Source organism: Formica exsecta, unplaced genomic scaffold (genome assembly GCF_003651465.1).
Source record: "Formica exsecta isolate Colony F162 unplaced genomic scaffold, ASM365146v1 scaffold395, whole genome shotgun sequence".
In the NCBI taxonomy this organism is placed as follows: domain Eukaryota; kingdom Metazoa; phylum Arthropoda; class Insecta; order Hymenoptera; family Formicidae; genus Formica; species Formica exsecta.
Window position 1 is genome coordinate 625718 of NW_021851188.1, and position 26277 is coordinate 651994.

Consider the following 26277-nt stretch of genomic DNA (forward strand, 5'->3'; position numbering starts at 1 on the left):
CTGAACCGCCCCGGCACATGGAGACACCCCCGACGATGATCCCCGACCAGCAGGCACCCGCCTCCGGCCACTACTATCACCAGCATCATCACCATCATCATCATCATCATCATCGGCATCACCATAGCACGTCCACGACTAGCCATCAACCGATGACCAATACCTCGGACGAGTTTGCGCCGATCCCTAGGAAGCGGAAGCTTTCTTGCCAGTAAGTTTAATCATAACATATGTCGAAGAACCTTGAGAGCTCCTGTCTCTAAGGGATTAACAGTTGATTTCACCGATCTCTATCAAACCAGGCGATTCTAATTAAACTTGGGGCGGGTCGTTAAACTATCGCTACTGTCGACAATACGTTACATCATTATTAATAAATTTAAACTGTTTTTAAATTGAGGAAAGTATTTTAAATTTAAATATTTTTTTTTTTATAACGTAAAACGTAAGCTGCTTATTCGATTTTAATGTAATATCTAAAGATCTCATCAGTTTATTTATTAAATTTGTTAGATAAAAAAGTTAAATGCAATCAATTGTGATTTTTTTGATTCATTTTATCGTTGTCTGTTTTTAAATAAAAAATAGCTAGAGTGCTAGAAATGAGGATCTTAACGCGGAATTTTGCATCTCATGGAATAACGTTTCTTTGTCCATGGAGGAAGGCAAATGCGTCTAAGAATTCGGTGTCGATGGTAACAATCGCTCCGTTTCTCGGCACATAAAGTCAGCGGTTTGCTCCGAGTAGAGCACGTAGATGGAAGTCATATCGGAATATTACACATTAGCATGGCGTGCGTGGCTCGCGAAACGAAGCCCATCAAATGTCTCCAAGCCAAGTCTGAAATCTCACACAGCAAACAACACAACTAGCAACTACCCTCTCCCTCTCACTCCTCCTCCCTTCTCGCCTCTTCCTGCATTCCATTTCTCTCGATATTCATCAATAGCAATGTTTCGAAATGTTCCGCGCAAAATACCCGATAACTTCGAGTAATTAGTCAATCAAGGTATCGCGTACGCAATCAAAGGGTTAACTTAATCGTTGATAGGACGCAAGATTTGCCTTCTCTCTCTCCCGAGACCTCAGCTGGTCGAAATTGCCTACGGCGATTACATCCATTACCTTGTTCGGGATGGCGTGCGGGTTACGTATATTCATCACAAATAGCATCGTTGAAAATTGTTAACTCGATTTGACATTGAGTGCGATTATCATCGAGCGATATCTTCTTGTGCATCCCGTCTTGCATCATCCGCGCAATATGTTCATATCTTGTTGAATTTTTTGCCGTCCCCCTCTCCCCCCAGCTGGAATCAATCCGGAGATAAAGTAGTTGACATTTTTCGCAATAATAAAATTTATAAACTTGTAAACATTAGAAAGATATACGTACTCGAGCCGAGAATGATCATTCATGACACTAAACGAGATTGAGATGCAAATGCATACGCCTTTTTTATTCTCGTAAATATCTACGCGCGTCTCATTTCCGAGACGAATCTTTCTCGACGAAGAAATTGAAGACGAATGTTTCGTCTCGCGAGAAACGAGAAACCCACGTGCGACTTTTCGAGCTTCGAGATACAAAAGAAGGGAGAGAGGAAGCTCTACATGAGCGAAACTTCGCGAAATTCCCCGTCAAAGGGGTAACACCCTCCGCGAAGATTGTATAAATTATCAAAGAAATTATTTCTCTGTGATGTGTTTCGACCGAATTTTGGTCGTTCCGGTGGGACTTCACCAATTACGTATTTAGATTATTACGCGTGTGTAAATTGGTGGACTTATATCTCGCAGAAGAGAACGAAGTTATAGAATGATCAGAGTATCATATCTAATGTTTATTAACTCATGACTTATTACGTTATATCGGTTATTTAATTTTCTTGCGATAATTGTCTTGACGAAGCATTATCTATATTTGTTTCAGCGCTGGAAGTGATCTCCTGGACGATCTGGGAGACGACGCCAAATCTGTTCGCACAAATGACGATAGTAAAAAGTAAGTGGTGCCGAAAGAGAAAAATATAATAATATTTAGCGATCGGAATTTCTGAGCGACACGCGTTTCGTGATTCTCAATCGACTCAATCGATCGCTTTCAAATGCAACGTCAGTCAGCGCGATTACGTAGTATTATGTCAGATATTGTCAAGGTGAGTACAACCTTGACCTACCTTGATTCTTTGCTTTGGCTTCATCAGTGACGTCATTAATCCACTGTATTATATGCCATGTTGTATGCGAAGTGTTGTCGCTTCGAGCAGTCATTCGATTTTGAAGTGTTCGAACGGTTTGTTTGCGCTTTAACACAATATGCTCGTCTATTGCGCATTAACAATTAAAGGAATCTGTTAGGAACTAAAGCGAATTTATCTGGAGACGTTACACAAATATATTTGAAAGAAAATTTTTAAAAAGTCTCTGTAAAAAATATCTAAAAGATGTCTTAATCCTTTGGACATTTTATCGGATGATTTTTAGATATTCTTAAAGCTTCTTTACACGGTTCGCTATTTATAATATATATTGCATATATATTATATATACATTTTACATATATATATATATATATATATATATACATATAATATATTATAATATAAAAGAAATCTCTTTCTCTTTCTTTTTCATCTTATATACATTCGACAAAGGATCGGTAACCGAGAGATAACGTATCATACGTTTTATAGACTCATTAAAGCTGAATGTAAAAATATAACGGATATTACGATATGTATTACGATATGATCGCATAATCAGGATATAATTACGATATGACAGAAAGTCGGACATAGTTGAGCGAAACCAGTTTTCGCCACCGCAACAATTTCCGCCGTGCAATTTATCCTTGCGTGTACTATGAATGCGAATTCTTTGGAGACAAATTTACAAAGCGCGTTCTAAAAAGAACCTTATTTTACCGGTTGAATCGTTGTTGCCGATCGTCATTGTTATCCACGCGATTGCTCGAGTCTGTCCGTTGAGCTGTTTATGAGGAAGTCGACGCCGTCATAACTTTGGAGTTAAAACGCGTGTGGATCCCAGATCCACGTGGATCTGGGAGACCTTTAGAAGCAGAAAATTTGCTGAAGTCGACGAGATACGTTGCTATACCGTCGTTCGGTAGCTCGGCACGATTCCGATCTTGTTTCCATTTCTTGTTTGCATGGAACGACGATGGCAATAGGATTCCGCGCGATTAACGTAACGAAAGTGTACGTGTACATACATTTAATTCCTGGAACTTACGTGAGAAATGAAAAGGTTGAAATATGAGAGAGAATAACAGCGGCCTGGATGAAATATTAGAATCATTCGTGATCGTGACCCTTCTTAAAAAGAATATTAAAAAAATTATCGAACTCACATATATGTTGTATAACTTATATAATTTATACTTATATCTTACTTTTTAATGGACATACACAAATAAAATTTCTTACATGAGCCTGTTTTATGCAACTATGAAAGTTGTTATATTACTATATCGACGATGACTAAGCGATGAATTGTATTAAACTCTGTTCGTAAAATTCCAGTTTTTCCATTAATAAACTTATAAATAGCAATAGATAAGAAAAGTAGACTCATAATATATCAATTATATATTTCCTAGCTACGGTTTTCTACTATAAATTCTGTAATTTTATAACACTAACAATAAGTCCCTATAAAAAGAAGTCTATATTAATTTTTATTTTAAAGCCATACATATAAGTTTCATATTTTTTTATTTTTTGTTTTTCATTTTGAGAGCTTGAGACAAAGATATAAATAATAAATTTCACTTTCCAATCTTCGTCTCTGTCAAAATACAGAGTTAAAGCTGGATCTATGTCTTCAGGCAGAACCACAGTGAAATTGAAAAACGCAGGAGAGACAAGATGAACACGTACATCACCGAGCTCTCGGCGATGGTGCCAATGTGTCACGCGATGTCTCGAAAGCTGGACAAGTTGACCGTGCTGCGAATGGCGGTGCAGCATCTCAAAACCATCCTCGGTGCAGTTACCTCATACACGGAGGGTCACTATAAACCTGCATTTCTCAGCGATCAGGAACTCAAGACGCTCATACTTCAAGTGAGTCCAATTTTTAATATTTATGTACATAAAAACGGTGTTGCAAATTTAATTTTTACGATTACCAATAAAAATATGATCGAACGAGGAAGTATTAAATATAGATGTAATGGTCTCCTTCTATTATATAATAATTTTGAGAAACTAAAAAATAATTCTATTTTTTTATAATTCTATCTTCGACAATTGCAAGCATGAAATTTAAAATTTCGTATATACGTTTTTCTTTATAAACTGTCATGGTAAATCAATGAAATATGTGCGCTTGTTTCGTCGCATTATCTTTCATTTAATTTTTTGCTTAATTTTAAGAGCGATATTTCTAAATTATTCGACAGTTATATATGCGATAATTAAGCAAGTTAAACGATCGTATCGATATAATTCAATGCACTAGTTTCTAGTATCATTAACGTGAAATTTACATATGATGTGTATTTTCGCGCGGTTCGTAAGAGACCGTTGGTGTCTTTTGTAATCCTTTTGCACGAGATCGAATGGAGATAAAACCAGCGGCGGATAACTCCCTTTCTCCCGCGTGCTACAGATTTTTATTGAATTTGGTCTCGTGCCGGCGAAAGTATTTTGAGAGCTTGAGACAAAGATATAAATAATAAATTTCACTTTCCAATCTTCGTCTCTGTCAAAATACAGAGTTAAAGCTGGATCTATGTCTTCAGGCAGAACCACAGTGAAATTGAAAAACGCAGGAGAGACAAGATGAACACGTACATCACCGAGCTCTCGGCGATGGTGCCAATGTGTCACGCGATGTCTCGAAAGCTGGACAAGTTGACCGTGCTGCGAATGGCGGTGCAGCATCTCAAAACCATCCTCGGTGCAGTTACCTCATACACGGAGGGTCACTATAAACCTGCATTTCTCAGCGATCAGGAACTCAAGACGCTCATACTTCAAGTGAGTCCAATTTTTAATATTTATGTACATAAAAACGGTGTTGCAAATTTAATTTTTACGATTACCAATAAAAATATGATCGAACGAGGAAGTATTAAATATAGATGTAATGGTCTCCTTCTATTATATAATAATTTTGAGAAACTAAAAAATAATTCTATTTTTTTATAATTCTATCTTCGACAATTGCAAGCATGAAATTTAAAATTTCGTATATACGTTTTTCTTTATAAACTGTCATGGTAAATCAATGAAATATGTGCGCTTGTTTCGTCGCATTATCTTTCATTTAATTTTTTGCTTAATTTTAAGAGCGATATTTCTAAATTATTCGACAGTTATATATGCGATAATTAAGCAAGTTAAACGATCGTATCGATATAATTCAATGCACTAGTTTCTAGTATCATTAACGTGAAATTTACATATGATGTGTATTTTCGCGCGGTTCGTAAGAGACCGTTGGTGTCTTTTGTAATCCTTTTGCACGAGATCGAATGGAGATAAAACCAGCGGCGGATAACTCCCTTTCTCCCGCGTGCTACAGATTTTTATTGAATTTGGTCTCGTGCCGGCGAAAGGAAAGGCTCGAAGCATGTGGATTTATAGGATCGCGATAATAGTACTTTAGTCTCTCCGAGGCGCTCTCAAATCACCTACGCCTTCAATTCCGAACCAATTAGTATGAAAGAGAACGCAAAGGACTCGTGTCAACAAGTAGAAAAATTGCAAACTAGCTTGTACGCATTTATGCCTTTCTTGGATTTTTAAGCGATAGTAAACGTATTGAATTAATCTTAGAGTTTCATCAGTTTCTTACTCATTCGAGTATTTCTTTGCGAATTTAAGAAGTCGTTTGGAGAGAAAAATATGTATAATAATAAAGAAATCCTTCCCCTTCTTAAACGTGGAAATTGAAATTCATTGGGTATCACTATAGCTTCTACAAAGTCAGATTTTGATTTTGTAGGCGTAGAAAAAATGACACGTGTCATTATAAACGATGTAAAACATGCACTTTGCTACGTCTACGGATAATTGTAGTTGTCTCCTTATAAAATTTACGCCAATATTAATTTCTCTCTCTCTTTTTCCCTTGGAAGATCGCGCGACACGAAAAAAATATTACGACAACCGAGAAATAACTTCTATTCACCCCAGATTCAGCATGTATAAAGTTCGCGCTCTCGGATCCAGATATTTCTCATTGTCATGCATGTACGTGTGCACACGTTTATCTTTTATCGGGGTTTTTCTCGCTCGTTCGCCGTAGGAAAATATCCGAGAGAAGTGAGAATGACCACGCCCGCCCGACATACCAAGTCAGATCGGCATGGTGCTTTAAACGCGCATAACTGCAGCATAAATCCCTCCATTGTGAATCGATACGTTTTATTACCGTCGAGATCCGGCTTAGTTTGGGAATAAATTACGTCAAGCCATCCACCCGCAACAAATATTGGGTAATTATTGTGATCATTAATTCAATGATTAAACATAATCAGGGCTTAATCAGTATCATGTGATATCTTCGCGAAGATTGTACGGATTGGGATTTCTGATGACGTTACCTGGTGAATCTTATGAAACAAAGAGAAACGCGTAGGTGTGCGAATAAAGAAACTGTAAAAAGAAACGAGCATGAAATTCGAGCGTATTTATGTCGCAACAGAACGCGAACGTGGCTCTTCAAGCTGTTTCATTGACATTAATGAATGTTACATACGATCGACGAGGTATCGAAAACACCGTGCGCGATTACGCAATGCGAACGCTATTAAGGGTCTAGCTGGTGCAACGATAAACGATACAGCATCGAGGCGATTGTGTTGCACCCGTGGAATCGCGAGCACCCAGGACGCGAAATGTCACGCGATATTTTTCAGAAAAGTTAATCCAGCTGGCTTACTATGGTATATCCGTCAAAATCTCGCGTTTAAAAAAAAAGTACTGTTAAATTACTAAAATACTATCGTCTTGAATCTATATCTTCAAAAATGGAATTTATGCGTTATAAATTCGCGAAAAGTTTATAATAAAAGCTCGTACAATCTGTAATTTTTAGAAATAATAAATTCAAGGCACAGAAAAGTATAAGAGCTCTTTAATTACAAATAATTTCATCTCAACAGCAAAACGGAAAGCAACTTATTTTATTTCAGGCCGCGGAGGGTTTTGTCTTCGTAGTAGGCTGCGATCGTGGAAGAATCCTCTACGTTTCCGAATCCGTCTCGCAGACTCTCAATTATTCTCAGGTGAGGAAGTTTACCACTGTATTTAACTCTTAAATTTTTTTTACTCTTCAAACCGCGATTCTAATGTAGCGTACGTAAAATATCGAGTTGCGTATATAAAACGAGTTTATTCGTATGCGCGCATACGAATCTCCGGTTCTCAAAAATTTCTACACGAAAAATTATATATATTAATATAAATTACATTTATATATAAATATTTCTATAAATGATAATATCTTTTAATGAAATTTAATAAATTAAATAAATGTTGAAATTAAATTACGTAATTTCATTGGAATTCCATTGACTGTAATTAATTTAATTAAGTAAATGTTGTATATGAAACGTGTATTTACTGTTGGATTGACTGACAGCAATTGCTATTATCATGTCACAACATTCTAATTCGCGATTTTATCAACCACTTGTCATTTTTGCGCTTTTAAATGTCTGCCATGGAGTAATTAAATTCTGGATAATCGAGGATAAAGCTATTTAAATTGCTATATACATATGTAAATTAAATAAGTGTCTAGACTATTAATTTATTAAAGGTGAATTCTTTCTTTAGAAATTAACATAATTAACACAATAGTTGTGTTGTGTGATCTCTTGATTCGATTATATTACGTTAATTCTTGGAAATTTTCACAAAACTGTTTGAAATATTTATGTCAATTGCAGAGTGACTTGTTGGGTCAAAGCTGGTTCGACATTCTACATCCGAAGGATGTCGCGAAGGTAAAGGAGCAGCTCTCGTCCTCCGATCTCAGTCCGAGGGAGCGATTAATCGATGCGAAAAGTAAGTACCTACTGTGACAATAAGTTGCTGCAGCAACTCTCTCCGAATCTCCATTCGGTTGATCAACTAGCTGCGCGCGAACGATAACTCCTCCGGTTGTGGAAACTTTTCGCCTCCAAACCATCAATTATAGCATCTCTTTCGAGACGTTGCCTCACGCTTGGCGCGTCAATCATTGCGAGCGCAAATTATTATTTTCACGCGCGCGCATCCACCTTCACCTGATAAATGTCAGTCGCTCGGCAGCATTTGCTCGCGTATAAGTCCTGTCGATAAATATCTTTGAATTAGCGTGCCTACCAGATAAGAGCATTGCGAAAGTTCTACGCCAAAGGAGACGAAGAGTCGCCGAACGGGTCTAATGTCAGGATTCCTCGGACATTACATCGCGATCTGCATATGTAATGAGAATTTTAATCCTCCGAGTATTTAAAGCTAATAATTACAACACGAAAGCCTTGTAATTAAAGGTTTCTGCGATAAAGAGAGATATGATAAAAATATAGAAGGGAAGAAAAAGATATTTGCACGAGAAATGACGATAAGTAAAAGCAAACGATCGATGGACGGACTTTTGTTCTGTCATCCCGATTGTTTCAGCTATGTTACCGGTGAAAACCGATGTGCCCCAGGGCGTATCACGACTCTGTCCTGGCGCGCGAAGATCCTTCTTCTGTCGGATGAAGCGTAAAGTCGACGGGGTCCGTTGCGGCGAGATGCAAGTGAAAGAGGAAGTCGACAATACCACTGGCTGTCATAGGCGGAAGAAGCAGCAAAACGTAGGTGAGTACGATTAATTGTCGAATTCTCGTAATCCTTTGTAATTGAGTTTGCACGCAAAATTCAGGGAAGAAAGCAAAATTAAAAATCTGATTTTGATCACATTGTGCGCGGATTAAGAAATCTTATATTTTATACAGATTGCAATTGAAGCGCAATATGACTGTTTTATCATTATGTACTCTTGTAAAATGACACAATAGCTTTTTAGAAGAAAGAAAGAAAGAATTCACGCCCGTGTCTTTCTATCAAAGACATTCAATTTTCTTTCTCGAAAAACGAGATATTTTGTAGTGCGGAAAAATATGTGCGCGACGATTCAGAGGGTTTGAAACGGAGATGTAAATCTGTCTTTCGGACACTAACTCGCACGCACGATCGGAGATATGATATGAACGATGCTTGCCACGTGGCTCGTCAAAGGTGAAAAGTGGAGACCGTACAGTATCATAGTCACCGGTGAAAGGGTCGTCGATATATTCTCATCATAAATAGCTCGTCGGCAATCATAAAGTCTCTTCTTTACTCGTCCCCTACAATTTTATCTTCTATATATAAATATATACGAAAGATATAGCGAAGCCTGTGTATAAAATAATAATACATTTATATGTTTGTAATTAATTATATAATACAGTGGAGATATATATTATTTGTAAATTTTGTGAATGCAAAATCTCAATTGATATAAATACACGTTTCAGATCGGAAGTACTGCGTGATTCAATGCACGGGTTATCTAAAATCTTGGGCGCCCGCGAAGATCGGTCTCGAGGAGCACGAAGGCGAGGTCGACGGTGAAGTTTGTAATTTGTCCTGCCTGGTCGCGGTCGGTCGAGTCCAAATGGCGATATCGACGGCTGCATTGTCATCGAGAAAACCCCATTTAAGACCCATACAGTTCATCTCACGACACGCGATGGATGGCAAATTTCTGTTCGTGGACCAAAGGTATATTGTTTAGATAAATTGTTTAAAGGCCACTATCTCGGACAATCTTCGAAGCTTTATCGTACATTTCGTGTACATATATCGATATGAAAAAAAAATCTTTCTCGGTCGTTTAGAGCTACTCCAGTATTGGGCTTTCTACCTCAGGAACTGCTGGGCACTAGTATGTACGAATACTATCACCACGACGATATTCCTCATCTAGCAGAGTCTCACAAAGCCGCGTTGCAGACCTCTGAGCGCGTTACCACACAGGTAATTAATATCAATCATTTACAATCGCTTTTTTGCAATGATACACGACTGTATTAAAATTATAACTATATCCGCCATTAAATATTCGCGTTTCCGCGATTTAATCGAGAATTATACATTTTTATGTAGATATCTCATACTACGTGACAAAACTTGTGCTATTTTTCTTGCAGTTCTACAGGTTCAGAAGTAAGGATGCGAATTTTGTCAGACTGCAATCCGAGTGGAAATCCTTCAGAAATCCATGGACCAAAGATATCGAGTATCTAATCGCCAAGAATTCTGCTATCTTGTGAGTAACGATTATGTCATCCCTCGCACATCTCGCGCGATGATATTGTATAAAGAGCTGTCTATTACTTTTTTCAGTTGCGATGCGCGTCCGAGTGGAAATAATGGATCCGGGGATTCAAGTGTGCAGGACAATTACGATTATTTTACGCAGAGTAAGTGTGAAAATACGTGCTTTCGCAAAATCGTAAGAATATTACCGAAGTAACTGAGATCGCTTTTGAACTTGCAGGTAATGGTGGATTAGAGAGACTGATCTCGAGCCACGTGGAGGTAAGTAAGATCGGTCGGCAGATAGCGGAAGAGGTACTGGACCTACAAAGACGCGGGGAAGATTCTTCCTCGGGTAGTAGTCCTGGTCCAGCTGTGACAGAGCCCGCTTTAATAAACACAGAGGTAAATATGTTTTAGGCCATCAGTCCCGACTCAAGTTTTTTATTATCTGCTTTTGATTAAAGTCGCAAATCATGACGACGACGTCGCCGGAGAGGGTACCCGACGTGTCCCAGCCAAGCAGCATTGGCAACGACAATTGTAGCAGCAATCCCACGTCAACGTTCAACCACGTAGCGAACAATGTGCAGCTCAACAGCATCGCGAATGACCAAGGTCATAGCTATTACTGTCTCTAAGGAGTCGGTTCTTGGTGTGTAGTGCGATTGCCAAAATTACTCAGAGAAGAGAAGAGATTGTAGAGAGAGAGCGAAGTTTGCGACTATGTATCTATATATATACATATAGAAAAGAGAAACGCGCTTGCGTTTTTAACTGTTTTGCTTACCGCACGGCAATGTAGCGCCGATTCTGTTGTCACACAGAACAACCGTGTATATTAGTAATATCACGCACAACGTAACATCCACTTTCTTTCAGGAGCGTCACCAGACGAGGACATGATAGATATGATTGGAGGCACCACGATTAATGAATCGCCAAATCCGATTCCCTCTGACGGCAACGACGAGGCAGCGATGGCCGTCATTATGAGTCTGCTGGAGGCGGACGCGGGCCTAGGTGGTCCTGTGGACTTTTCCGGATTGCCCTGGCCGTTGCCATAGTGTTGTACGCGTTTTAGAATGTGGATAACGAGACGCATCTTGGTCGAACAGAATGTTCGAAACAAGACTTGGTGCTGAAAAATGGTGCTTGTAAGTAATAAGAATTGTGTTAAATTAAGCAAACTGTGTAGTTTCTAAACGGAATTATCGCGATCGATTCAACTAACGACATTCTTTCAACGGAGAAAAAATAATCGTGAATTCATACAACTATGTATATAGCTATCTCTCGTCGTCAATCTTTTTGAAAAGGGGGTGTTCGTACGGCGAGGTAATTCGTGGTAGTCAGCAATGAGAAACAGGCGAATGCTGAGACGAAACCCTACATTAAAAAGTATATAGTGGTGATAATGGTGCGGACAATATCGTGTGAATAGTAATTTTAACGTTTTAGTGACAAATTGACGTTATACGTATAAATACGTAGACACGTGTGTACGTACGCGTGTGATATAACGTTTCAGTGTACCTAATTAAATTGTAAGAATATATATATATATATATATATATATATATGTTCGGAAGAATATCTCTCTGTTCTGAAGAGGCTTTTATCTAACCGAATGAAACGTCTGCGCGCAATTTTCGAAGCAATTCTTCCTAAGAATTTCGAAAAAATGTCAACCGCCAGTGAATACGAGATTCGCCGAAATATGTGCGCGCGTCGCGGTTGCTCGCGTTTAATTAATGCGTTATTGTAAAGATAAAAAATAAATATGAATATTTATACTTTAATATATGCATTTATATGCGCAAATAATAGATTGGAAAATTATAAGATATTTTTTTTGTAACGTGGGAAAATGAGCAACGCTCATCGCGCAAGCAACCGCTTGTTATTTTCGACATTCTTCGTTTTGTATTACGCTATTTTGAATGATGCCGAAAATATCGATGTGTGAACTGAACAAAGATCACCGTTAAATAGATCGTAGTTAAGTTTCATATTTTTCCATTGTTTTGTTACTGAAAAAGAAGATAGGAACAGCAATTGATTAGCTTCTCAAAGTTTGTGATTTTTTTAAAACTATATATATATAATGTGTGTGTGGTTTTCTCTCGAATATTGTTGGCTATCAATGAAATACGAAAGGATGAAAAACAATCATGAAGTACAAACAATCTCGAAAATAAAACTCTTAAACTCAATGAACATATAGGATAAGAGATTTCTTTTTTTCATTATGCAAATCGCTTTCCGGATTATCGGGCTAGAAACGCAATATCTGTCGTAAAGTTTAATTTATAACATTAATCTCCTGAGGAGCAAAGTATACATCTAATGCCACAATTATATTTTATTTTGCCATGACGTACGATTATCGAATCAAAAAATATATTATAATAATATGTTTATAAAAAACGCGAATGTGTGTGTTAAAGTAATATAAGAATTCTAATGTACATAATATAACATTCTGCTGTAATTTATTGTCCAACATTAAAAAAAGAGATAAATATTTACATCTTGATACGTTGACTATTCGGTATGAATAAATTTGGTGCATGAATTCTTTCTCTCTCTCGGACTAATCCGAAAAATTGCGAAAGTTTTTCTCTTGTATAAAAAAAAAGCTTAAACTCTTTAAGAATACACTGCAGATATACATGTCTAATATCTTTCTTATGTATAGCACAAAAACAAAAAAATTATTTGTGATTATTTACAGTAATCAGTATACATTTACAGTAATACAATATACATTTGTAGGAAAAATTACATAATTCTCTGATTAATCAACGATGATAGTACATAGTTTCAGAGCTAAATGAAACAAATCTTCGATTCGCAGGGTACATGACGACAATTACGTTGTGTACGTTAAAATAATTTGTATCTATTAATAAAAATATTTTTATGTTTCATATTACATGTATGTACCACTTTGTACATAATTATTTCGTCTTATCATCAAACTTATCGTTGATCCGTCAAAAAATGTAAAGTTATCATACAAATTAATTAAAAAAATAATTATATTGCCATACATTTTTACTTTCCTCGCAGTATGAACATAGTCGGAGAGGAAACCAAGTCTATGTGTTATATCAGAGAGGTTGCATCTGTGTACGAGTATTGGTATTTCTAGTATCAGTTAGAAAATAGTTTACTCAAACTTTTTCTGCTTTTATTTTAATAGGAATTTTAAACTCTACATCTGAATCAAATTTCTCAGCTTTTATTTTGATATGAGTTTTTGATTCTGAATCCGAAAATATGGATGTTTTTTTTCTCTTGTAACTTTCTAAATAATCAGATGCAGCTTCACTCTCTGTATCAATCTCAGGAGACTTCTTGCGTTTTTTTCGCTGTTTAGTCCTCTCTCTGTTGGAAGTAGCATCTTCTGATATTTCATTGGTTAATTTTTCAATTTTAATAATTCTATCCTGATTGTAATTTTCAGCACTGTTTGTATTATGGATATTATCTTCACATTTAATATTTTTGTGAATATTGCTATCTGTATTATTGTTCAATTTAGTTGCATTCTTATCCTCAGAGATAGATTCTGGATCAATCTCATGATATTTCTTATGTTTTTTTCGAAATTTCTGTTTTTTTTTATCAGAAAAAGCATCATCTTCCAATATTTCCTTCGTTGAACTGTCGATTTTAATAGTGCTACTATCCAGATTGTTGCTTTCAATAGCACTATCATGAATATTATCTTCACATTTAATATTTTTGTGAATATTGCTGTCTGTATTGTTGCTCAATATAGTTTCATTCTTATTGTCAGAGATAGATTCTGGATTAATCTTACGATATTTCTTATGTTTTTTTCGAAATTTCTGCTTTTCTTTATCAGAAAAAGCATCATCTTCCAATATTCCATTCATCGAACTGTCAATCTTAATAATGCTACTATCTAGATTGTGGCTTTCAATAACACTATTATGGATATTATTTTCACATTTAATATTTATATAAATATCACTTTCTGCATTATTATTCAATTTAGATTTATTTTTATCCTCAGAAGTAGATTCTAGATCACTTTCACTAGATTTCTTATGTTTTCTTCGGTATTTTCTTTTCTCTTTTTCGGAAATAGTATCGCTTTTTAATATTTGATTGGTTGAAGTATCAATTTTGATAGTATTATTCAGATTTTGATTTTCGATAATACTGTCTGTATCATCATTAATTTCACATTTGATATACCTGTAAATATCGTTCCCTGTATTGTTGCTTGATTCGGTTTTTGTCTGATCTTTAAAACAAGATTCTGAAGCAATTTCATTGAACTTTTTATGTTTCTTTCGGTGTTTCTTCTTCTCTTTATCAGAGACTGTATCATCTTCATTGATTGAATTGTCAGTGCTATTCACATCATGTCTTTCAATAGTACTATCCGTATTATTATCTTCATATTTAGTATTTTTAAAAGTATTAATCTCACAAGACTTTTTATGTTTCTTTCGACGTTTCTTCTCTTTAGCAGAAATATTATCATCTTCTGATATTTCACTGTTTGTCTTCTCAAGCTTAATAGTACTATCTAAGTTGTGGTTTTCAATAACATTTTCCATATTATAGACATTATTTATGCTCTGTGATAATCTGCAGCCTTGCAAATAATCAGAATTTAAAGTGGCACAGATAAAAGGAGGCTTACTCTTGTTGTCTACATGATTTATGCAGCATCTTATTTCTTGACCAATCTCCACCGAATCTCCTAACCATTCCTCCATATTATCCGGTTTTGGAATAGATATAGTATATATTTTATGCACTAGGACTACAATATGATCCAAGCCTTTCTTGTTCACTATACCTATAAATCAAAAATATTTTTAAATCTCTTTATAATTAATTTTTAAGTATATGATAATCAACAAAAGTATAATTTACCTTTTAGAAAAGATCCAACCATTGGACGAAACAAATAAAAGTCTGCTTCTATATCAACATGGATAAAGGGAGAGTCATAGAGTAGCTCCCCAAAATTACTAAGTAATTTCGGATTTTTAAAAGCGAGCATAAATCCATTCAATCTAAAAAAAATACAGAATTGTTTAATTAAGTTTTATTGTAAATTTTACAATATTTGTTATTTGTCAGACAAATCTTAATATATATTCTTAAAAAGAGAAAAGTTTATATTTATAATTTTACAATAGAACTAAGTATGCAATTATTTGTGATGCTACTGAAACATACAAGGAATGAATATAACGAAATAATAATAACAAAGTAGCAACAAGAATAATCATATTAATAATATAAATCCGACTTTCTTTCTATTTTTCACTTTTTTAAACATTAAATCCTGATTTAATTAACGTTTATGAATGAATGATAAAAAACACTTCAAATATGAAAGATATAAATAATATACTGTGTTTTCTTTTATAAAATACATAAAATATATGTAAAATATGAATGTATGTGTAATATTACATACTCTTTGTCGTAGCTGTTCAATGATGATTTTAATATTTGATTCAGACCTCGCTGAATGTTAATTAAATGGTACGGATGTAACGCGAGATGCTTGGTGGTTCTCTCAAAGTGCACGTGAGCATTCTCTTCTTCCAAGAGTCCGGTGAGTTCCAGCAAAGACCATGTTATTTTTTTATTTGTCTGAGAATCCATTTTGCTTCGAAATCGCGCGAAATAACGTAGAAACACGAGGTTAAAATTGCACGGTTAGAATCAAAAATTGATAATCAATTCACTCACCCACACTACGCCGCATTAATGCATACTAAAGGCTGCTATGCATGATTATACATGAAGTCTATCTATATATTCCATGTCTATGGAAATCACATGTAAAATAGGGATAAGTTCCGACTGACAACGTGTCGGGTTCGGACGAGTTTTTGCGTGCTGCGTATGTCCTTTGTCTGGACCTTTTTTTAGACTCCCCCCTCTCTTAGAGAAGTTTTGCTTATATTCTACAAACCCATAAGAAACAATGGTGTATGGGCGACTAATGCCCAACCAGCCATAAAAGAAAGAAGAAGTAAAATAGGGATATTATCAGTTCTATTTCACCAGGGAAATATGTAGGAAACGAAACTAGTAGTTCACGGTCAGCCAACAGAAATCGCCAGACAAGATCCTAGGGCTGGTATTCATTGTCCGTTCCATAGACATAGTATATCTAGACCGAGTGTTGAGGAGTGGGAGCCAAGGTGCACGTAAAAAAAAATGGTACGGATGCAATGTGAGATGCTTGGTGGTCCTCTCGAAATGTACATGAGTATCCTCTTCTTCCAAGAGTCCAGTGAGTTCCAGCAAGGACCATGTTATTTTTTTATTTATCTGAGAATCCATTTTGCTTCAAAATCACAAAATTGCGCGATATATAACATAAAAACACGAGGTATAATTGCATGGTTAAAATCAAAAATTGATAATGAATTTGCTCACCTGCACTACGCCGCACATGATTATACATGAAGTCTATCTATATATTTCATGTCTATGGAAATCAACGCATGTAAATAGGGATATTATCAGTTCTATTTCACTAGGGAAATATGTAGGAAACGAAACTAGTAGTTCACGGCCGGCCAACAGATATCGCCATAGTCTCAGAGCTTGACATTTCTCATATTCAATTGTTGGTTACTCTGAAAATTACTTTTCACAACAAACACAAGAACGAACAATAAATAAAATTGCATATATATTGTTGAATTCTTGGTTTTTCGCCTATTGTTATACAAGTAAGTGTCATGTTATACAAGTAAGTAAATACTGTGCTAACTTTAACACCAAGTCGTCATAATTAAATCGGTAGTATGAATTCGAAGAAGATTATAACCTTTGGCAAGATAAGCGCCAATTTAGAAAAACCGGCGACCGAGGCATCTGTCGAAGTCTCCAGCTCTGGATTCGGCACGTTTGGCAAGAAACGTGAAGAAAACAATGTAAAGAAGATGGAAGAGATCAAGCCGGAGGACGAGGAAGAGATTCAAAATATGCAGAAGTTGATGGGCATTACAGGTTTCGGTAAGAAAGCCAAGTCGTTCGACGTACAGGAAATGCTGGAGAACATCACTAAGACCATCAGCAGCAATAAAGCAACTGCACTTGTGACGGACAAGTCTTCCGACGAAAATACCGAATCCAAGAAGAATGACAACGAAGAAATCGACGATGACGACGATTTTATTGGCCCACCGTTACCATCTTTGTTGCCCGTTAATTCGAATGCGGAAAAGAAGAAGGATGTAGAAAAGAAGAATGACGAGAGCGACGATGATGACGACGAATCGTCCGATACCGAGGAAGAAGTAATGCTAAGTGACAAAATTCCCTGTACTCACGAGGTCTCAATGACTCACGGCACCAAAGCGGTCATCGCCATCGCTGCAGATCCATCCGGAGCTCGATTAGCATCTGGATCCGTCGACTACGACGTCTGTTTCTGGGATTTTGCCGGTATGGATACATCCATGAAGAGTTTCAGGACTTTGCAGCCCTGCGAGAATCATCCTATCAAATGTTTGCAGTATTCCACGACTGGAGATGTGATACTAGTGATATCTGGATCGGCACAGGCGAAAGTTTTGGATCGGGACGGCTTCGAGAAGTGCGAGACTGTGAAGGGAGATCAGTATATTACAGATATGGCACGTACAAAGGGTCATACCGCCAGTTTGAACAGCGGCTGTTGGCATCCGTTTACTAAAGAAGAGTATCTGACCTGTTCACAAGACAGTACTTGCAGAATATGGATTTTATATAGACCGCGCGGGCATAAAAATCTGATAAAATGCAGAGCGCAGAATGGTGTGAAAACTATACCGACCACCTGCGCTTATAGTCGAGAGGGTGCAGCTATCGCGTGCGGATGTATAGATGGTTCGATTCAGATGTGGGATCGCAGAAAGAATTTTGTGAATCCATCTCTCATGCTGAGAGGCGCCCATGCACAAGGTAACGAGATATCAAGCTTGAGCTTTTCGTATCTTGGACAGATGCTAGCGAGTAGAAGTTGTGATGATACTTTGAAATTGTGGGACTTACGAGCGTTCAAATCGCCAGTCTTTGAAGCAAAGGGATTGTTTTCACGTTATGACACAACAGATTGCATGTTTAGTCCAGATGATTCAATGATTGTTACTGGAGAATCGTTGAGTAAGGGAAAAACGACTGGCAGACTGCTATTCTATGAGAGTAAGACATTTGATCTAGTCAGAGAAATCCCTGTGACGAATTCACACGTGATCAAGACTTTGTGGCATCCAAAATTGAATCAGGTGTTTGTTGGTTGTGGCAATGGCATTGTCAATGTGTATTACGATCCCAAGAAGAGCATGAGAGGCGCCAAACTGTGTGTCGTCAAGACACACATGAAACAGAAACACATTGAGATAATGTCTACCCAACAGATTATAACACCTCATGCGCTTCCTCTGTTCCGCCAGGATAGACCAAAGTCAGTTCGCAAGCAGATGGAGAAGGATAGGCTGGATCCAGTCAAATCGAGGCGTCCTGATCTACCTATCACTTCCGGACAGGGTGGCAGAGTAGCATCTTCCGGAGGAACGCTCAGCTCTTACGTCATACGCAATCTTGGATTGAGTAAACGAATAGAGGATGATCAAGACCCTAGGGAAGCCATTCTGAAATATGCGAAAATAGCCGAGGAAGAACCGTACTGGATCGCACCCGCATACAAGACAACGCAACCGAAAACAATTTTTCAAGCTGACGATCAAGATAGCGGACCGAGTAATAAAAAACAAAAGATATAAACTTGTATTTATTATGTACATTGTGTAACTTGTAATTATATTCAACAATTTAATTATGTACAGTAGGATTTATATATGAATTAATTAAATGAAGATCTAACTTTATTAAATATGTATTATAAAAGTTATACATGTTTCGTAAGAATCTATTGTATTTACATTATATTGGATATTTTTTAATTTTATATTTGATAAATTTTTTTACAGGGATTGCACATGATTTTTATTTATATTTTATTTTTATTAGAATTTTTTGCACGTATATCTCTGACATGTATGATATATTACTTATATATACAGGGTGTCCCAGATCATTTGGGACAATACTCGTGTGCAGATAGAGCGGACCAAACTGAGTCGAAAAATCCTCTATCATTTTTTTTTATAACGCTTAATAAAGGAGTTATTATTGAGTTAAGTCTGGCCAATCAGCGCCGATCTTTAGCCGAGCGCACGTCGGTGAGCCGCTGATTGACCAGACTTAACTCAATAATAACTCCTTTATTAAGCGTTATAAAAAAAAATGATAGAGGATTTTTCGACTCAGTTTGGTCCGCTCTATCTGCACACGAGTATTGTCCCAAATGATCTGGGACACCCTGTATATATATTTATATGTACATATATATATTAATTTTTACAGATATTTTGCAGTCTCAAGTTAAAAAACTCACCGTATAAAAAAGCACCATCCCCATCAAACGGGCCCGCTGCTTCCCGGATGATCTTATCGTAAATAGACTACGGCAAGAATCTCGCAAGAATATTTAGTTTAGCGTTTCTCGAATGCCCGACAGACAGTCGTCGTCACGTCGTCACATCCTCCGTATTCGCGGCGACTCTAACATCGACGCCGCGAGTACGCGCAGCGCCACCACATTATAAATATACTACACGAGAATGAGAAAATACGTATGTGTATATATATATATATATAATTATACTTTCTTTATAAATAAAGGATACATGTATATATATCATTTATAAAAATTAATTACTATACGCACAAATATACATATTCGCACTTATATACTATATATGCATACAAATATATTTTATAAACACATACATACACGTATTACTGCAGATTGCGCATGCGCAAAAGACCGGAGGAAGGACCACTGATTTTGTGTTTTTCTCAGGAAGGGACTATCTATAATCTTATACGTCTATGGTTTACGAAGGCAAACGGCGATAAAACTGGCCCGCATTTTTTCAATATATATATAGAAAAATTTTCAATAAGTTTTCTATATTTGTATTCCACATCTGAACATACATTCGTCTCTTCAATTTTAATGCAGATATTTCTAAGGGCAAAATAAATAGAAGTGATGGCTAAGAGAAGGACTATTAATCGATTGTCCAAACAATTTTCCAAAAATAAATCAAATGATTCCATCAGCTCTAGATTTCTCGATCCGGAAACAAGCATTATATCTGAAGGTAAGAATATTTTCCCTTTGTTTTTCTACTTTATGTGACTTATTAAGTACTTTATTTTTTGTGAACTGAATTCGCGAACAAAGTTTTAATGAAATTTCAACAATATAATATATTTTTTTACAGAGTCAGCACATTGGTGGAAGAACTTTGACGAAAATATGTCTTCGCAGCATTCCTTAATATATAATAGTAGAAATGAAACACCTCAACAACTGAATCTTGATTCGGAATTAGAATCTAACCACAACACATCACAATGGTGGAAACATTTGGAATCCCCTAATAGTAGAAGCAATACTTCAAGAAGATCGAGACCGAACTTAAGTGCAGGTATGATTTCGCAAAACAATTTTATAATGTGAATGTTATAATACTAATAGGATATATATATATATATATTTTTTTTTTCAGCAATAAATACAGATAATATTTTGGAAACTTCAACATCTGAATCAGAAAAAGAACTCAGTTTGAGAAAGAGAAAAGTTCCATTGAGAGTAGCAAGTAGAAAGAGTGATAGTAAGGCTTTTTTGGATGCTTTAAATAATACCGAAGTAGCTATTCCAATAAAATGGCGAATGAAACAAACACGGTATTCCAATTTGTATAGCAATTCAGATAAAGAAGTCTCGGAAAAGAAGTTAGATGACAATAAGGAAGGTAATTCAAATTTGAGTTTAAGTCCAAGTCCAAATATTTTGAAATCAAAGCCACATATTTTTAAGAAAAGAAGGGATGAAGGGCCAAGTGGTGAAAATCCCTTTCAGGATATAGTAAAAGAAGATGATAGTTTAAATGCTAGGAAAAAATCTGCCACATTTGAAAAAAAATCTTCAAAACGTTCAATACATCAAAATATTAATACAAATAAGGATCGTATTGATGATCAAAGGGAAGCAATACAAGTGTCGCAAACATTACCACTGGAGAATAATGAAGCTGGTCCTTCAAATTTATCAACTTCGAATACAATGCTTGAAAATAATGATGCATTTGATATTAATAAGACTGTTGAAACTAGTGATGAAAGCGATCTTTCTGAAATTAGCAAACGTAAACGTTTTAAATTTAAATCCCATCTTATGCAACGCGCGCGAAGAAGTATGAGTAATGATCCTTTTAAAGATGTTCTTGAGGAAAACAGAGATACATCTTTGTCTAAACATAATCAGGATAAGGAGATTGATATTCATAGTGCAACATCTCCATTAAAAACAAAATCATTAAGCAGTCCTTCGAAAAAGATTGTTAATAGATCTAGGAGGACATCTAAGACTGATGTCACACATGAAAACATGCTCGCAAGTTCACCTATTCGTAGAAGCCCAAGATCTTTAAAAACGACTAAGAAACATTCGTTAGACATCACAGCACCAGTCCAAGATAATATTGAACAAAATACAAGTAATTCATCTTTAGATAATAATGAATTTCACTTTAAAAAGCCTGTACATTTGAAGCTGAAATCAAAAATTCCAATCTTACATAAAAAAAACCTGACTAATCCATTCAAAGACATACTTACGGAGGATAGCAATATCAATGCAAGAAAGAGTAATATTGATGTGCCAGCTGAAGATAATCGCATTTCTGTTGAACAAGATAAAATTACAACAGAAATTAGTCAAGGACATGAACAGGTAATGGTGGAAAATTATCCACTATCAAAAACAGGAAGTGTAAGTGAAGATTCTGATACATCTCTTATAATATCACCATCAAAAAATGTGGAAAATGTATCAGAAAATCTTAATGTGCAACCAAATAGACTCTCAGAAAGTAATGACATCATGAATGTATCAAAATCTAATTCACAAAGAAACATAATAATTGAAGACAGATCTAATGTATCACAAAAGAAACGACTTTCGTTTAGTCGTAAATCTATAAGAGACATTTCTGAAATTTCGAAGGACCATACAAATGCAATTTCGTTCGCTGATAGAACAAATATTAATGAGATAGAAGCACGTAAAGTTACAAGTGATCACAAATCTTTTATAACGAAAGATGCATCATCTACATCGAATGTTCGGAATTTGCTAACTTCGCAATTTGTCAATGCTGAGAATTTTGAGAAGATTAAGGCGGAGGTAGACAGATTAAAGATTCGCGAGATGGCCGCGATAAAAATGGCTACCGAAAAGAAAGAATCTGCGTTAAAAGCGACAACTGTGAAACTTTTTGGTGCTACACGTAAACAACCTACGAAGAAGAACATTTCTCCAAAGGTAGTGGATAAGGCATACCTGGTAAATGGAAAAGTGTACAAACCACCAAGGCTCCCTCGTCCAAAACACTGGGCTACGGATCATCTTTATAAGTTCTTGTGGAAACACATGGAGCCGAAGTATCAATTGTCGACTAGAGTGCGATCCGAGAAATTCGTGGTGCTGCTGTCCAAGATAGTATCCATCATAAAGCGCCGTAAAAAGTATGAGAATTACAAGCTCGAATTAGAAGCCCTGATGAAGGAGATGGCTCGTTTAAACATCATCAATACCCGTAACGATTTTCATCATTTCTGTCAGAATTTTTTGCCGTACGAGTTTCGCATTAAAGTGGTTCCTATGTTATTGCCTGGCAACAAGCAAAATATTCCTTTTGATCCAGAAAAATTGCACATTCCCTTGCTTGAGGAAACCTAACGATTTGAACTATAACGCGAAAACATGATTCTGCAATGAGATAGAATGTTATATATGAAGTGTTTTTTGTTCAAGCTCTTAATGTTCATATGTCTTGTATAAAATTGCGTCGATTGCCGTATATATATAATTAATCCATGTAAAATAATATTATATAGAATAGATAAATGATAATATATTTTTGATAAATCTAAAAGAAAATCTAGAATATATAAAAAAATATTTTCTTTCAGATTTGTTACTTGAAAGTACAGATAATCGATTTTCGTTTTAAGTAAGATAAAAAAAACAACCGCGAAAGACATTAAAAAATAACACAAGTTTTGCATATAAACTATACTGTTGAATGAACATGGATATTTTTATTTATAATATTATATATAATACTGTCATTTAGTCAAAAAATACAAAAATTACAAGCAACAGTAGAAGACGGACTTTATTTGTTTAAGTAAGTCCGTTGATTAAAATATTTACATAATATTGCAGGAATCTTATATAAATACACAATTCTCTTTTATGTATATATATATGTATTTTGAATTTGTATCTCGTGTCATTTCAATTGTGTATATGTGTTATATGCGTTAAGTATTAATAACTATCATATATGCGATCGAACGGGCCGGAAATTATTTGTACATCGCGCGCGCGAACAGCCAATATTTGTGCTCTCGCTGTCTCTGTCGGCGCCCCATTTGGCATGCGTCCCTCGGACACGTGTGACGTTCGATACGCACTATTCCCACGCCTTCGAGAGATACTCGTATTTCCATTTTAGCCACTTTAACCGATCCGATGTGTATATATCGCGTGTTTATTTACTTATTCCGGTTAACGTGCGTATGTCGTGCCTATGTTATATATAAATCTATTGTGATCTCTGCGGGATTATAAATACCATCCTAATCGTTAGCTCTGTACGATAATCTCTTCCCGCGCGAGCAAACAATTCTTGTTTTTCCTCGGCGTTCACAACAAAAATTATTCATATGTTGCTTTATGAGTATGGATGAAATAACATTAGGTGAATTGTCGATTGATACACAAGAGTTATTATAAAATCTTTTTTTTTCTTAAAATGAAGTAATTTATTAGGACATTAAAAACGTGTGAAATAGTTCAAATAATTATTACAGCTTTTCCGAAATAGCGATTGATATAAATATACGAATCGACGTGTTATAAAAATAAACACTTGGCATCTAACAAGTTTAAGATTTGCTACCTTATGATTCCAGTAATATTTCCTTTCATTCGATATATTCGAAAATATAAATAATTGATTCCTGTTTTAAGTAAATTTGATTAGACGAGCTTTCTTCTTATGTGGAAATTATATTTTAAATTTCTGCCAAAAAACAAATTTATTATACAAAGTTATATAAACTTGTAGAATGAAAAATATACGCGAATATTACAACAGCTTGCGTTTCGCTTGTGTTACGAGCTTATAAGTACTTTAATTATGCGGGCGATAGTATCGCGTCAATAAAATGATATCGTGGCATTTCACCGACTTTGCAAATATTTGCGACAAATCGAACTTTGCGTTGACGTAACAGCGCTCACGCAATTCGTGTGACGCGTACGAACGTGGATTAGCTTCAAATTTGTGCAATGTATCTGTTAGCTAACAGGGGATTACCGTGACCTCCTGACCTCAGGAAATACGTAGGATTTTCTGTGTTACGTAGATAATTTCGATAGTATTGATAAAATAACAAATCTCGTCCCCGACAATAAATTTAATGTTACTTTCATTAATTAAATTACTGTTCGAATAGGTAGTATTTGCATTGTTTGTTTGAAGTTCATTAATTTTTTTATTAATGAATCCTGCTAAACGAGATACATATCTGCGAAAAGTTTAATCCTATTGATTTTCTTTATCTAATATATAACTTGTCTTTTTTCAAATTTTCTCGAAATGACCATACTCCCTCTTCTCCCTAAGGATTTCCAGATCCTTACGGAGGGAGTACAGGGTGCGTTTGTTCGCGAGGGCCGAAAGAAACGAGAAATAGTAACACGATCTTGCATTAATTAATCGCGCGAGGCTCTCAAAGGCCGGCGGGTGCGGTAGTCTCCGGTTTGAAGTTTCTAATCTCTATAATGGAACAGCCGCCTCAATTAGGCGGGACTTATTTTCGCCGGGCCGCGATGTTTGAGCGCGCATTTGTGTAGCCACGCGACCGCGCCACGCGTCGCTCGTTATACCCCGATGGTCGCCTATGGCGATTGTTTCCCCTCGTCCGCGAAAAAATGATTGCCCGGTTCGCGTTGCAATAATCGTAAAACGGTTTCAGTGAATCACGCAAACGACAGATTTGCCTCGATGACGGATCCGTTTGCCGCGGACTTTGCATCGCAATCACGGTCCATTTCATGTCGAGAGGAGGAGATTCGTACATAATATTTTCGCGAAAACTATTTTATTTTGTCTATATATATATATTTTTTTTTGTCTGTGAATATATTATATTATTGATTATATATTATTGGTTTTCGCACGAGAATAAACTTTAGCGATAGCGTTAAATAACGCCAGGTTGGGGAGATTAACGGAACCGGGGGTCTGATTAACGAATCGAAGTGTACTTATGATTTCAATTCCGGGGAGCGATCTTTTCACGACGACGTGGCATCGACGGTGCGCTCGAATGTTATGACAATTATGAGTTTTTCGTGGGGCCACTCGGGGGCCGGGGGCGGCACGTGGCCCCCGACGTGTGTCGGAAGGGGGAAGGAGGGGGACACGCACGGCGCGACGCGTGCCGCCGCGTGAGAACGGCCGCGCTCACACGCGTCACACGCACACGCCACGCACGTGTGTGCAAGCAGCCGCGAGATAAAGAGAAAGAGAGAGAGAAAGGAAGAAGCGTGTGTGCGTGCATCGCTTTACCGGGATTTACTCTTGCGCTCGCTCTCGACTTCTCGCTCGTTGCCTTAGTTTAATTCATCCCGAAGCGCCGATTAAATTTCGTTCACGTGCGCTCGCAAGATATCTCTCATTCTCAAATAATCTATTGTTTAGATAAATGCGTGTCTATTGAAAAGATTTTTTTTACATTTTATATAAT

At 36.3% G+C, this 26277-nt stretch overlaps 4 protein-coding genes across 6 annotated transcripts in view; 3 read left to right on the forward strand and 1 right to left on the reverse strand.

Annotated features, from left to right (window-relative positions):
• The window catches only part of LOC115239796 (aryl hydrocarbon receptor nuclear translocator-like protein 1), a 30327-nt gene extending 17071 nt beyond the window's left edge, over positions 1-13256 (forward strand). For 2 of the 3 annotated variants that reach the window (XM_029814529.1, XM_029814530.1), the window contains 13 exons: positions 1-211; positions 1935-2006; positions 3852-4089; positions 7170-7262; positions 7929-8046; positions 8647-8829; positions 9531-9777; positions 9894-10032; positions 10206-10324; positions 10402-10478; positions 10556-10719; positions 10782-10932; positions 11197-13256. In XM_029814529.1, coding sequence (XP_029670389.1) covers positions 1-211; positions 1935-2006; positions 3852-4089; positions 7170-7262; positions 7929-8046; positions 8647-8829; positions 9531-9777; positions 9894-10032; positions 10206-10324; positions 10402-10478; positions 10556-10719; positions 10782-10932; positions 11197-11381 — 1997 coding nt within the window. In that variant the 3' untranslated portion in view covers positions 11382-13256. The remainder of the gene's footprint in view (positions 212-1934; positions 2007-3851; positions 4090-7169; positions 7263-7928; positions 8047-8646; positions 8830-9530; positions 9778-9893; positions 10033-10205; positions 10325-10401; positions 10479-10555; positions 10720-10781; positions 10933-11196) is intronic. The other variant, XM_029814528.1, reaches the window with a different exon arrangement.
• Positions 12539-16363, reverse strand: LOC115239800 (putative histone-lysine N-methyltransferase 1). Its single transcript, XM_029814541.1, has 3 exons — positions 15791-16363; positions 15238-15380; positions 12539-15160 (listed from the first exon to the last, which is right to left on the reverse strand). The coding sequence occupies exons 1-3, from the start codon at positions 15979-15981 to the stop codon at positions 13494-13496; spliced, it is 2001 nt and encodes a 666-aa protein (XP_029670401.1). The 5' UTR covers positions 15982-16363; the 3' UTR covers positions 12539-13493.
• Positions 16364-16900: 537 nt separating this feature from the next.
• On the forward strand, positions 16901-19205 carry LOC115239815 (gastrulation defective protein 1 homolog). The gene is made up of 2 exons (XM_029814574.1): positions 16901-17063; positions 17138-19205. The coding sequence occupies exon 2, from the start codon at positions 17139-17141 to the stop codon at positions 19098-19100; it is 1962 nt and encodes a 653-aa protein (XP_029670434.1). The 5' UTR covers positions 16901-17063; position 17138; the 3' UTR covers positions 19101-19205.
• A 1037-nt stretch (positions 19206-20242) lies between these two features.
• Positions 20243-24403, forward strand: LOC115239814 (putative uncharacterized protein DDB_G0282133). Its single transcript, XM_029814573.1, has 3 exons — positions 20243-20546; positions 20670-20876; positions 20958-24403. The coding sequence occupies exons 1-3, from the start codon at positions 20435-20437 to the stop codon at positions 23192-23194; spliced, it is 2556 nt and encodes an 851-aa protein (XP_029670433.1). The 5' UTR covers positions 20243-20434; the 3' UTR covers positions 23195-24403.
• Positions 24404-26277: the final 1874 nt, after the last annotated feature.